At 36.1% G+C, this 14,833-nt stretch overlaps 1 protein-coding gene and 2 pseudogenes across 3 annotated transcripts; all 3 read right to left on the bottom strand.

The window, feature by feature from the left end:
• Nucleotides 1–2: 2 nt before the first annotated feature.
• LOC310722295 (trace amine-associated receptor 13c pseudogene) lies at nt 3–1,052 on the bottom strand (annotated as a pseudogene). The gene has a single exon. The product of its transcript is annotated as a trace amine-associated receptor 13c pseudogene (transcript).
• A 4,559-nt stretch (nt 1,053–5,611) lies between these two features.
• On the bottom strand, nt 5,612–6,661 carry LOC310722294 (trace amine-associated receptor 13c pseudogene; annotated as a pseudogene). Its single transcript has one exon. The product of its transcript is annotated as a trace amine-associated receptor 13c pseudogene (transcript).
• Nucleotides 6,662–12,755: 6,094 nt separating this feature from the next.
• On the bottom strand, nt 12,756–13,676 carry LOC310722195 (trace amine-associated receptor 4-like; the record flags this gene model as incomplete). Its single annotated transcript, XM_083534567.1, has 1 exon — nt 12,756–13,676. The coding sequence occupies one exon, from the start codon at nt 13,674–13,676 to the stop codon at nt 12,756–12,758; it is 921 nt and encodes a 306-aa protein (XP_083390693.1).
• Nucleotides 13,677–14,833: the final 1,157 nt, after the last annotated feature.

Genomic DNA, 14,833 nt, shown 5'->3' with positions numbered 1-14,833 from the left:
TTTTAAGCAGCATAAACCTTAATATCAGAGGAGTTTGGAGCAAATATTTTTAGTGTAACAATAAGATACAGTGTTTTTCTGAACCATGGATAGAAAAGGCCGTATATGATGGGGTTTAATGTTGAATTAATGTAACCCAACCAGTTAAAAAGGTCATAAACGATATCAGGAGTGGTGAAGTTATAAAGAGGATCAATAAGAGATATAATGAAATATGGCATCCAGCATAAGTTAAATGCTCCTACAACTATACCAAGCGTCTTTGCTGCTTTTTTCTCATGTTTTACCTTTTGTAGAATTTTGTTTGAGTTCATGTCAGCTCTGGTCTGCTTTGTGCCCTCCATTTTTTTCGCATGCTTTTCTGACACTAAAAATATTTGAGCATACAGACCAATCATAACACAAATTGGCAAAATGAAAAATAAAGATGTGCTTATAGATGCGCAAACTATGTTAACCAAAAAGGAACAATTTCCAAAACAATCCATAGCTGCAATATGTTCTTCTAAATCTGCTTCGTTTGCTTTTGTACCAACAGTACTGAAAGCATACACTGTAGCCAAAATCCAACTCAGAGCTGCCATTAAACCTGCCACAGGTAGAGTTATTCTTGTTGGGTACTGAAGCGGGTAGCACACAGCATGGTATCGATCGATAGCGATGAAAATCAGATGAAAGATTGATGCTCCAGTGAAAAGAAAGTCAAAATTAGAATGCCAGTAGCAGTATTCTTTTCCAAAGTACCAGCAGCCATCCACAGTCCTGAGCATGCTGAATGGCATCACTGTGATTCCCAGAAGCAAATCAACCAGAGCCAAAGACATCACCAAAATATTTGTTGGTGTGTGAAGTTGTTTGAAATGCGCTATAGAGATGATGACCACAGAATTCCCTAAAATTGTAATGGCCATTGCAAACACCAGCACTGAATATAACACAGTTTTAGCCACCACATTGTGAGAAATCTTCACACATGAAACATTTGATTCAGGATAACAGTATTCTATTAAATCTTCTACCTCCAGTAAAGATGAATTTTGAGCTTCTACCATCATTCAAGCTAATGATGTTAAAATATACACATGGCACTTTGATCTGCAGTCTAATGTGCAAAGTGATTCGTAAATGTCCGTAGTTTTATCAGGTCAAGTAATGATCCCATCTGGGAAATTGCTGTCCAATAGAAACAAAGTTCCTTTTCCTTTTATTTAAATCGGGTCTGCTATCGTGCACATTATTACTTTCTCTTGAAGAATCAATATATCTCATGTGCTTCAAGCACTTTATTGTGACTCCTGAACCAGAGAAACTTCAGCTTTTACACCTAAATGACTCTTGTCCAGTTCTGACCTTGGTTGTGAAACGGTGCTTTGACAGACTGGAGAGACTTCATCAGATCCTCAGTTTCTGACACCCTGGACCCATTTCAGTTTGTGTACCGTCTCATTCACTTCAGAGATAACATCAATTTACACCTGCTACACACAGCCCTAATTTCTAAGCTAAGATTGTTTACTACACTTCAGAACTTATTCACATAAAAATGTCTTTAATCTCACCACCAAGTTGGAGGCCCAGGGCCCAGAGACCATTGTCTTCCTGACATACATATTATAATCAGTAGGAGTGGGCAGATATGTCTCATCCTCAGCACTGAAGCCCTTACCAGTTAGTGTCACTTTTAAATCTGCTACTGTTGTCAAGTTTGCTGATGAATTTGTAGTGGTAGACCTGATGGAGAGTGGTAAGAGTGGCTCATGGCGAGTGGTGCTCAGACATTGTACAGCTAATCAGAGGGTAGTGCGCTCAAATCCCATTGATACTTTTTTTTTTTTTATAAATTATTTAATTGTAAGTCACATTGGATAAGCACCTTTGCTAAATGCCATAAATGCAAACCTGACACTCTGGACCTATTTTTGTTTGTGTACCGTCCTATTCACTTAATAGATGGCACCATCTCACACCTGCTAAACACAGCCCTAAGCCTTCCAGACATCAGGACATCTTGTCATTACTGATCTCTGGTAATGACAAGAAGGCCTCTGGAGGAGAATAAATGTTTGGAGACCTGGTGCTAGGGAAATGACCTCCTCCTGAATGTCAGCAAGGCAAAAGGTTGTGGACTTCAGCACAAAGCAGAGTATCTATCGCCCACAAAGTTTAACAGGACTCCAGTGGGCAGTACTTTGCACCTTGGTATTAATGTTACCTGTGTTGGTCCGGCCACATCAACACCGTGGTAAAGAGCTTGTCAGGGTCTGTTCCACATTAAATGCTGAAGTGATGTGAAACTGAACAGGAAGTATCGCAAACCTCACATATATATTTAAATGTTACAGTTTTATATTGCAGGCCCATAGATGGTCCAGACCAGTATAAATCCTGGATATATGGTAAACAGAGCTAAGATCTTTCTGACATGACATGAAATATTTCATCCTAGTAAGAGAAACTTAAAGTGTAACTGGTGTTGTATAAGACATATTCAACGGAATAAGGTCTTGACTGCTGTGAAACACTGGCACGAATGTCTGAATCGAAAATATCATGGACTTTTAGTTTAAAATGAATAGTTGTTTCAACACTGTCCGCCAGGTTAGATCCACATTGTCTACGGTATAAACATTGTTAATTGTAATTATTTAAAGATTAAAGTTTTTTTTTAAGCAGCATAATTCTTTATATCAAAGGAATTAGGAACAACTGTTTGTAGCGTAACAATGAGATCATTTATTTTATTGAACCAAGACCCATAGGTGCCTGGCCTTGAACACATGCCAGTATTCATTAAAGGTCTATGCCTCTCGTTGTGCAAGCCGAGCAAAGACACTGCATCCCAAAGTTTGTATTTAAAATATTTTTGGTTTCATTTAAAGGAATATTAATGATCCAACTGTTTGTGTTGAAATCTGAGGGTTAAGTGATTAAAAAACAGCAAAGAAACATATTCTGAGCCTAATCTCTTCTTTTACCCATTATTTCTGTAATCTTCAGTGAAACATTACCTCATAATCAACAGTTTATTCTCTCCAGCATTTTAGCAGGATATTAGACTAAACATAACATGCTTACAAAACAAAACTGTCTATGTACTGATTATAAATACAGAAGACTTCACCAGTGCTAAGATCTGTGTAAAACAGAGTTTATTAATTATTGTGAAATATATTTTGGCTTTTCCACAAGTTATGTGACATAATAGGCATTTGAATGTGTTGCATTGCAGCAGAATCCTTTATTCAGAGTGGCTCACATGTTGGTTTAAGGTCTTGTTTAAGGGCTTAGCAGTGGCACTTTGGTGCTGCTCCGATTTAATCTCACAATTTTCTGCTAAGAATTTCAGCACTGAGCTGCCATTTCCATTTTGTGACCATTGAGGCTCCGTTCTATTTATTTCACTTGATATTAATAAAGAAATTATTGTTTTGTGTAATTTATATTATATTCTGTTCAGTCCTTGCATAATGGATACACATACAAAGGTAACCACGTAGGAAAAGATGAGGTAATGTTTTGATGGAGTCTAAAACACGCAAGAGACCATTTATCACCTCTAACATATAATGATGGTGAATCTTTCACAGGTATCCTTCTAATCAAAGGTGTCATTGTTGTTTATTAGAATTTCAGAATTATTATCAAGACAGTTCATCCCTGATCATTCGGAACGCCAGGAGACACGATCTTTTTGTACAAATATTTTGCTTCGACGATTCAAAACAAATTAGTGGCAATAATAAATTGATGAGATTCTCTCACAGGTATCCTTATAGTCAAAGGTGTTACTGGCATAATATCCCATTGACTTCACACTTTCATCTCATTTATGTCTCCTGAAACCACAGGCTAATTAGATCACTACAGGATTACATCAGTGTGTGTGGGCTTCTGCAATACACTGTTTATTTCACACAAAGAAACAGCAAGTGCATGATGATTTAGCAAAAAATATTTAGTTTTTTACATGCAAAATATACAGAGATACAAAACCTACCAAATATAGTAATATGGTGTCTTCATAAACCATTAAATCATATACTTCCTGTCATAAGAAATGGTCTGTAGTAAATGAAAATGTATGAGGCACCAGCATTATTTTGTTCCCAATACCAAGTGGCAGAATATTTAACTGGGATTGACATTGTATTGAGCAGTTGAACTGATTAACTTTTGTAATTGATCTGGACAGGGTCAAGGTCATAGCAAGGTCAGATATCTAAAGTAGTTTTTCTTCTATAGCTTCCTTCACATTTGAAGTATATTTCAAGGTAATTCTGCCATAGAAAATGATTCAACTTGGTGGCAGAAGCATTTAGCAAAAGCAGAACATGCAGAATAAGGCCTTAAAAACCCTGACCTGCCTCTCCACATACAGAATGTCGAGATATTTTGCTGAACAATAATAACTCTTAAAATAACCCATGGCGAGTATTGTTCTTATTGTTCCTTAATCGTTTTTATCTATTTTAACACTATAAACACATTTGTTTGAACAGTGGATCAACATTTTTGTTGAACAATGATAGTGTTTGAAATACCACAGAATTCCCACATTTTCAACTTCCCACCTGCTGAACCCAAACTCAGTTTTACTCAGTTTTTATCTACACAAGGAATTCTTTCTGTAAGAAATGTTAATTGAAATGTCCAATATTTGTCGAGAAAAGATAATGCCAGGGAGTCCAGTAGCTACAAATTTCCTTCCTATCTATTATTTAATAGTTACTGATTTATATGTAAAATGCAGAAATCTGTGAAATAGAAAATATTACAAATCTCACTTATAGCACTTATAGCACTGGCCAATATATTATCGAGACCGGTCTAATACTCTTAAGCATCATTTGTCGGAAAGGAAATATTTATTCATTTTCCAGGGTGTTTAACATATTGCAATTAGAATATGGATAGAAAAAGCTAGCTGTCAGAGCAAAGATCTGCCTGTGACACCTTTCTTAAAGTGTGTGAAAAGTTTTGGCATCTGATTGTAAATTAACAAGCATTTAAGATGCACAATATCAATACATGTGTGTATGTCACAAAAAGAGACATCAAGTAAATGGTTATTTGGCACAAACAAATGTATATGTTCTGTGTATGCAAAATAGAAATAAAAAAACCATCTATGTTATCTTTTATGGTCCTGAATGTGAGATATCAATAGCCTGCTCTTTAACATTCATCATCACATATGAGATGTATTTATTTTTCTGTAGAGCAGGTGAAAATCTTTGCGACATTCTGCATTGTCAAGACAATGATCCAAATAAAATGATTAGCTACCGACTCTGAAGAAATAAACCCAAATAACATTATTTAAAAGTACATTTCATTTACTTACTGAGTCATTTTGTTTTATGGGTAAAATTGAATTCAAATAATTTGTTTTGTCAACTTGCACAAGCATCACAAGCCTCGATTTCTGTAAATCAATGGCATATACAGTGTGTCCACATTGAAAAAAGCATCACATTTGTTTGATTCAGGATGTAAGTATTTGTTAGAATACACCAAAATAATAAATACATATGAATCAAAATAGAATCTGTACAATTCTTTGTCCATGCAACAAATACTTTAATGCACTGGAATTATTTACACCCAGTTTTTAAGCAGCATAAACCTTAATATCAGAGGAGTTTGGAGCAAATATTTTTAGTGTAACAATAAGATACAGTGTTTTTCTGAACCATGGATAGAAAAGGCCGTATATGATGGGGTTTAATGTTGAATTAATGTAACCCAACCAAACAAATAGTTCATAAACGATACCAGGAGTGGTGAAGTTATAAAGAGGATCAACAACAGATATAATGAAATATGGCATCCAGCATAAGTTAAATGCTCCTACAACTATACCAAGCGTCTTTGCTGCTTTTTTCTCATGTTTTACCTTTTGTAGAATTTTGTTTGAGTTCATGTCAGCTCTGGTCTGCTTTGTGCCCTCCATTTTTTTCGCATGCTTTTCTGACACTAAAAATATTTGAGCATACAGACCAATCATAACACAAATTGGCAAAATGAAAAATAAAGATGTGCTTATAGATGCGCAAACTATGTTAACCAAAAAGGAACAATTTCCAAAACAATCCATAGCTGCAATATGTTCTTCTAAATCTGCTTCGTTTGCTTTTGTACCAACAGTACTGAAAGCATACACTGTAGCCAAAATCCAACTCAGAGCTGCCATTAAACCTGCCACAGGTAGAGTTATTCTTGTTGGGTACTGAAGCGGGTAGCACACAGCATGGTATCGATCGATAGCGATGAAAATCAGATGAAAGATTGATGCGCCAGTGAAAAGAAAGTCAAAATTAGAATGCCAGTAGCAGTATTCTTTTCCAAAGTACCAGCAGCCATCCACAGTCCTGAGCATGCTGAACGGCATCACTGTGATTCCCAGAAGCAAATCAACCAGAGCCAAAGACATCACCAAAATATTTGTTGGTGTGTGAAGTTGTTTGAAATGCGCTATAGAGATGATGACCACAGAATTCCCTAAAATTGTAATGGCCATTGCAAACACCAGCACTGAATATAACACAGTTTTAGCCACCACATTGTGAGAAATCTTCACACATGAAACATTTGATTCAGGATAACAGTATTCTATTAAATCTTCTACCTCCAGTAAAGATGAATTTTGAGCTTCTACCATCATTCAAACTAATGATGTTAAAATATACACATGGCACTTTGATCTGCAGTCTAATGTGCAAAGTGATTCGTAAATGTCCGTAGTTTTATCAGGTCAAGTAATGATCCCATCTGGGAAATTGCTGTCCAATAGAAACAAAGTTCCTTTTCCTTTTATTTAAATCGGGTCTGTTATCATGCAGATTATTCCTTTATCTTGAAGAATCAATATTCCTCATGTGCTTCAAGCACTTTATTGTGACTCCTGAACCAGAGAAACTTCAGCTTTTACACCTAAATGACTCTTGTCCAGTTCTGACCTTGGTTGTGAAACGGTGCTTTGACAGACTGGAGAGACTTCATCAGATCCTCAGTTTCTGACACCCTGGACCCATTTCAGTTTGTGTACCGTCCCATTCACTTCATAGATAACATCAGTTCAAACCTGCTACACACAGCCCTAAGCCTTCTAGACATCAGGAAGGCACATTAAATAAAATGCTGATTGTTTACTACAGTTCTGAATTTAATCACATGATAATTCTTTCCAAACTCACCACCAAGTTGTAGGCCCAGGGACCAGAGCTTTTCTTCCTGACATACATATCATAATCAGTAGGTGTAGGCAGACATGTCTCATGCTCAGCAGTGTCAGCACGGCCCATTCCTTCTAATGTTCAGGATTCATGAAGATTTCTGAGGTTGGGAACTTTTATCCGCATTTTATTCGAAAATACAGTGCGTGAGAATGGACTCAAGTGCGCCTCTGGAAAGGTTGGTTTGGCTCTCCACATACATAATCAGTCTAAGACTACCATGCAAGAAGCTGAGCCCTAGGTTTAATGGACCATTCAAAATCAAAACAATGCTGTGTGGATGAGATCAGAAGTATTTCACAGCGACCACCCCAAACACCTGAAGGTGTGGTCATTCTGGAGCGGGGCCAACTGCGATTTTTTTCTCTGACCCACCGAAGGGAACCATCACCCTCCAGATCAAAGGACACATCCAGGACTTTCCAAAGTATTGTGTCTTCCTATGTACACACCAAGCCTTTTTTATTTCTATGTTCATTGCCATATTATGTGCTAAACTTTTCCTTTGTTTTCTTGATCTAGAGAGGTTTTTTTTTTTTGTTAGTTTTGTATTGTACCTTCTTGCCAGCTTCTATGACTTCCTTTGGATTGCATTTTGGACTTGTCTTTTTCCACAATAAACTCGCAAATGAATTCTAACCTTTCTGGTTCTGCCTTGATGTCATAACATTGGAGCCCTTACAGGGTTGTGTTGTGTTGTGTTGTGTTGTAAGAGTTTCGCTCTCCTTGTTGAACACTTATACAAACTTTTACTATAGTTAAGTTTGCTGATGACATTGTCGTGGTAGGCCTGATGGGATGTGTTAGCCAATGACAAGTGGTAGCTCAGTGACTAAGACATAGGACATCTAGTCAGAAGGTCTTGAGCATAAATCCCAGTGCTGAAACTTCTGTCTCTTAATCCTTGATTTGTGCATTTTTATAAATAAGATCACATTCAACAGGGGTGTTTGCATAATACCAGGCCAAGAATGCCTATGGAGGTCAGCTTGAGTGTTAGTGGCTAGAGTTTGGGTAAGCACCTAGACTTGTGCAGGATCAAATGTCAGCAAGCATTCAAAGCTAGGAAGGGATACAGTCATGAATTGGGGACAAACAGATCAAAAACAGTTACTGATACTTTATACTTCAAATAAATTATATACAAATATATCATAACAAAGACAGGAAAATTTAACATGCACCTATTCTCAAATCAGCTCATAGTTCATTGGTCAAAATTAGGACTTCCTTAACAATTTATAAGTCCTTTATATAATATGGAAATTATTTTTAATAGTTTTCTAAACAAGAAGTTAATTAAAATTCAGTTAGGTCTTGCACAAATAAAATCTTGAATAAAATCCTGAAAACCTGAGTTTTGTGCACCAAAGTGTCAAGAACTTTTGACATCAGTGATATTAGTGCAGTGTGGAATGCTCCTACTAATTTAAATAAACATTGGGATGTTAGGACATATTGTAGTAGTGACTTAATACATTGTGTGTATGTTGGTATGCACCTTATGATGTGACTGTGTGCATTTGCTGATGTGGCCTTTAATTTGCTGGTCATTAGCAATACTTAGATTCAGGAATGGATCTGGTATTTGAAATTTTCTTATTTATCTAACATCTACTTAAACAACAAGCTCTGCATTCTCTTGAGCATCTTACAGTCATCTGCTTTGATACGTGATAGAAAATGTTTTTAAAAAAAATGTTTAAATCTGATTATAGACCAATTTTAAACAGCCCCTTTTAAACAGTTCTGATCTTATTAGATCACACATTTAATAAAAAAGGCTCTAAATAGACTTTTCATTATGATATTTTTGTGATATGTGCAAAGTCTGATCATAGGTGCCTAATTTAATAGGCCTGAGGTTTATTTGAAGGAGTTTAGAGCCTGGGTGTCGGGGCTTTTTTATATATATATATATATATATATATATATATATATATATATATATATATATATATATATATATATGTACCTGATTCCAAACTAAAGTACTGCTGCTGTTCTTTATGAAACCCTTTATAAAAAAATAAGGTGCCAAAATATACTATTTTATTTACTGGCATTTTATTTATCTAAATAATCATTCATTGGTTTTATAAAGTGTAGAAATCAGGTTTGGACTATATCCCATGACCTACACCACAACAGAGACATTCATGATTTATACACTGTAACTGTAAATGAGACAGTAAGGAAACAGTAATGTAAAGCAGGGGTAAAATTAGATTTGGCCAAATGGATCCAGGCCTTATGGCAATAATGGTGGACATGACATGGTGTATGTGTTTGTGCAAAGGGGAACTTGAGCTGGAAATCAGAGATCTATTGGATCAGAGAATCCAAAAAAGCCTTGGGCTCAGTGATTTGTACACATTTGTTAGAAGGCTTTTTCTGTTATAAATATTAACTGCTTTTACTTACACATGGACTCTTAAATGACATTGGGAAAGCTTAATTTGTTTAAATGTTCATATTCGACATCAAACTGGGGAAGATTTAAACGTGCCAGGCATCAAGGAGTTCTTTACATTATTTTCTATTCTAACGTATTTAATCAAGCAGTGTTTTCTGTTCTGAATAAACAAAGCAGTTATTATAGCATAACAGAGCAATAACATCTGCTTTCTCTGTAATATTATTACACATAGTGCAGTAACTGCCATTCATTTCAATAAACATTATATACAAATTCAAAGAATATTGAATTATATTGACAGGTTATTGTGTGGAATTGAATAGGCCTTATAATGTGGCCTTGTGTTAAAGGACATTGTGCTTAATTTCCACTGATTGATATTCATGCCTTCTTCTGGACTTTACTTTTCCAGCTCTGTTTCACATTTTGTGAGCATGTTTATATGTTTACAAACACACAGGAGCTTATGAGGTAATGTTTGTGTTTGGCAGAACCTCTGAGATGATGCCCAAGAGCCCAGTTAGAATCTCTCACTTTTAATGATGGAGAATCTCTCACAGGTACATGACTAATCAAAGGTGTTAGGTACATTATTGTCCTGACTTTACACTTGTCCCTGATTATAGTTTCGTCAATTATTACCAAAACAGTAAATCCCAGATCATTAGCAATACCCAGAGACAGGAAGCTTTTACACAAACACTTTGTGCAAACAAGTTTGATTGGCAGGTGGAAGGTTGTAATTCCATGAAATAAATGTGCTAACTTATTTGAGTGATGTGAGTGATGCTTAAAAATAAAAGATTACTTTGTACAACATCTATGAATTTAAATGATCAAAGCTTTCATCTGAAAGTTCATTATAAAGATGATATACTTATTTGAATGCACAAAAGCTGATTTTCATTAGTTATTCGTTTTGACCCAACAGTAAAAGTTTTACTTTATCATATGATATCATGTATAATCAGAGCTGCACCGAATTCAATTTTTCTTATTGGACCTGATGCTATTTATTTAATCTGCATCATTAGCAGTATGTTAAAAGCCCTATATAATTTGGTCAGAAGGCTGTAATATTTATTTATTTTCTGATAAACTTCCATGTGCACAATCCAGAGCAGGTTTTTTCTACATTTTTATGAAGCTGGGGTCAGAGCGCAGAATCAGCCATAATACAGCACACCCTGTTCAACAAAGGTTAACCCTTGCTGAAGGGCCCAAGAGTGGTAGTTTGGCAATATGGGGCTTAAACTCCAACCCTTCCAATCAGTAACCCAGAGCCTGAGAAACTATTAGGTACACAATGTGAAAGCAGTTTTGACCCTTATATCTTTGATGTCCAAACTGATCCTAAATGGACCAGTGTTCATGCCCATCAGTTTTCTTTCCAAACATTAGCAATCACCCAATTCCATCTTTTAGATTGAGAACCTACACCCACACTGGCCCTTTACAGATAAGTTTGAGCATCCCTGATCTAAAGCCTGAAACCTGTATACCTCTTATATAGCTCATATAGCTTATAATAGCTCTTCAGGAGTAAAAACGCGTATAACAGAATAAAACTGAATTCCCGTTATAGATTTTTATAGATAGGTGTCAATTATTGTTCACACAATATGTATATATATATATATATATATATATATATATATATATATATATATATATATATATATATATATATATATATATACAGTGAGGAAAATAAGTATTTAAACACCCTGCTATTTTGCAAGTTCTCTCATTTAGAAATCATGAAGGGGTCTGAAATTGTCATCGTAGGTGCATGTCCACTGTGAGAGACATAATCTAAAAAAAAAAATCCAGAAATCACAATATATGATTTTAAAACTATTTATTTGTATGATACAGCTGCAAATAAGTATTTGAACACCTGTCTATCAGCTAGAATTCTGACCCTTAAGACCTGTTAGTCTGCCTTTAAAATGTCCACCTCCACTACATTTATTATCCTAAATTAGATGCACCTGTTTGAGGTCGTTAGCTGCATAAAGACACCTGTCCACCCCATACAATCAGTAAGAATCCAACTACTAACATGCCCAAGACCAAAGAGCTGTCCAAAGACACTAGAGACAAAATTGTACACCTCCACAAGGCTGGAAAGGGCTACAGGGAAATTCCCAAGTAGCTTGGTGAAAAAAGGTCCATTGTTGGAGCAATCATTAGAAAATGGAAGAAGCTAAACATGACTGTCAATCTTCCTCGGACTGGGACTCCATGCAAGATCTCACCTCGTGGGGTCTCAATGATCCTAAGGAAGGTGAGAAATCAGCCCAGAACTACACAGAAGGAGCTGGTCAATGACCTGATAAGAGCTGGGACGACCGTTTCCAATGTTACTGTTGGTAATACACTAAGACGTCATGGTTTGAAATCATGCATTGCACGGAAGGTTCCCCTGCTTTAACCAGCACATGTCCAGGCACGTCTTAAGTTTGCCAATGACTATTTGGATGATCCAGAGGAGTCATGGGAGAAAGTCATGTGGTCAGATGAGACCAAAATAGAACTTTTGGGTAATAATTCCACTAAACGTGTTTGGAGGAAGAAAAATGATGAGTACCATCCCAAGAACACCATCCCAACTGTAAAGCATGGGGGTGGTAGCATCATGCTTTGGGGGTGTTTTTCTGCACATGGGACAGGGCGACTGCACTGTATTAAGGAGAGGATGACCAGGGCCATGTATTGCGAGATTTTGGGGAACAACCTCCTTCCCTCAGTTAGAGCATTGAAGATGGGTCGAGGCTGGGTCTTCCAACATGACAATGACCCGAAGCACACAGCCAGGATAACCAAGGAGTGGCTCTGTAAGAAGCATATCAAGGTTCTGGTGTGGCCTAGCCAGTCTCCAGACATAAACCCTTTGTTATTGAACAAGACAGTGATGTATGAATTTTATTACACAAAGGAAAATCTTCATCACTAAAGCCTTATAAATGTAATTAGTGGTAATAGAGCTGATAATAAACTGCCCTTTATTGATTGTAAACTTAACATAAATACAATGTTAATTTTTTTTCTTGTATAATGCAAAAGAAACAATATGGATTTCACAAAGCATTTTAAAATTAGAGTGTAAGGTTGGCTGAGTTACCAAGGTCAAAAACATATTTAGCTATGATCATCTTAAATGCTTTTTGGAAACGCGGATAGAAAAAGCCATAGATCAAAGGATTGCAAGTAGAATTAAGGTAACCAAACCAGACCAGAGCATTAAAAACATCTGCAGGGGTTGAGAAGTCCAGGAATGGATCAGCTATAGTAGCAATGAAAAACGGCAACCAGCAAATCAGAAAAATTCCCATAACAATGCCTAGAGTTTTAGCAGCTTTTCTCTCTCTCTGTTCTGAAGAATTGTTCTTTGTTTCAGATTTTCCAAATGTAGCTCTCTCAGACATTACTTTAGCTTGTTTTCTTGCAACATGGAATATTTTAAGGTAAAGACAGCTCATGATAGTTCCTGGAATGAAAAATGCCACAAGAGCAACAATGACTCCCCACTGTCTATTAAAAACCAAGGCACAGTTTCCAACACAGGAACTCAACACTAGAATGTCCTCTAAACCTTCGAGATTGGTATTAGAAAATACCACACCGAAGCTAAATGAGAACGAGAAGAGCCAAATGACAGCAATTCCTACGACCACGATATCATTCGTCACTTTCATTTTATAACCCAGAGGATCAGTAATGGCTTTGTGGCGGTCAATAGAAACCATACACAGGTGAAGGATGGACACTATACTTAATGTCATGTCTAAACTGGAATGGATTTTGCAAAAAATCTCCCCCAAGAACCAGCAGCCTTCCACCCATCGCACCATAGTGAAAGGCATGATCATCGAGCCGAGCAGACAGTCCACGACAGCCAGCGAGAGGATGATGAAGATAGTTGGAGATTGCAGCTGTTTAAAATGGGAAATAGTGACGATGACCAGCAGATTCCCAAAAACAGTCAGAAGTACCGTAGGAAGCATTAAAATGTACATGATAACTCTACTGAAAAAGGAACGAGCTGCTCCGAGGCAGGAGTCTGGCTCATGTGGGAAACAGAGAAGTGCTTCATCTAAATCAGCATGGGTTATGTTAGCACCAAGCTTCTCTATCCACTCCATTTGATTCCGAAAATAATTTACCAGATTACACATTACAGCATCGGAAAAATATCATCAACCGGGAAAAAACATTTTTCATTCAGCCTCTACACACTATTATCTGAAAGCAGAAGTATATGACCAGCTTGACTTAAATACTGTCTGGTTTAAACATTTAGCACCAGTTTACCAATGGGGATGCTTTAATGTGACATCATTTATCTGCCATATAAACATTAGCTACGTCTATAATATAATGTGCTGATTTGGATTATTCATGTTGTCCTATTGTATCGTAAGACAATTTCTAGAAAAGCAACAGTTTTGTATTTCTGAAAAAGTTTTTCGATTCTAGCCAAGCAAATATTCTATAATTCTAGAACTATTTTTATAGAAAACAACAAATAACAAACAAGGATAAAAGGAATGAGGCAAAAACTTGGCTTTAAAATAGAAAAAAAGGCAAACATTATACATAAGGCTACATTTTTAGCCTGTGAATAATATTTTTGCATTGCTATAGTTTAGGGTTAGACTGAGCATATTAATGACCTTTGGGGTACAGTTTGCACAGATCATCTCACAGCCAAGTTGCTTTTTTTGAGGCCTTGTTTCTGCTTTTTTTTTTTTTTCATTCTTTATTTAGAATGCAGCTATATAATGGCTTTTTTTATTATGATTTAAAACTTCAGATAGGCAGAACAATGTGTGAATTATAATCAAACATCCAGAATCTTGTTTAAATTTGATATTTTATTCAATATTATAGTCACTTAATACATCGAAACACTCTATATTTCACAATTCTATTCATGAAATAAGAAGCTATGAGAGAAAAACCCATAGATGTTTGTGTGTAACACACACACAGACACATTCTCCATTTAATATATACAAATCCCATTGTGACAGTATAGTATAGATCACAACTAATAAAATAATTGCTTAATTTACTGGTTTAAAACTAATTGTTTCTGAAAGCAAGTTCATTTGTAAACCGCTTAGCTTGCATTTTTTTTTGTTTATAGTTGTCTGGTTAAATGAAAAAAGGC

This window comes from Silurus aristotelis (assembly GCF_946808225.1).
Source record: "Silurus aristotelis genome assembly, chromosome: 28".
Taxonomy (NCBI): domain Eukaryota; kingdom Metazoa; phylum Chordata; class Actinopteri; order Siluriformes; family Siluridae; genus Silurus; species Silurus aristotelis.
Note: the sequence above shows the minus strand (reverse complement) of the source record. Positions and strands in the feature narration are given on the sequence as shown.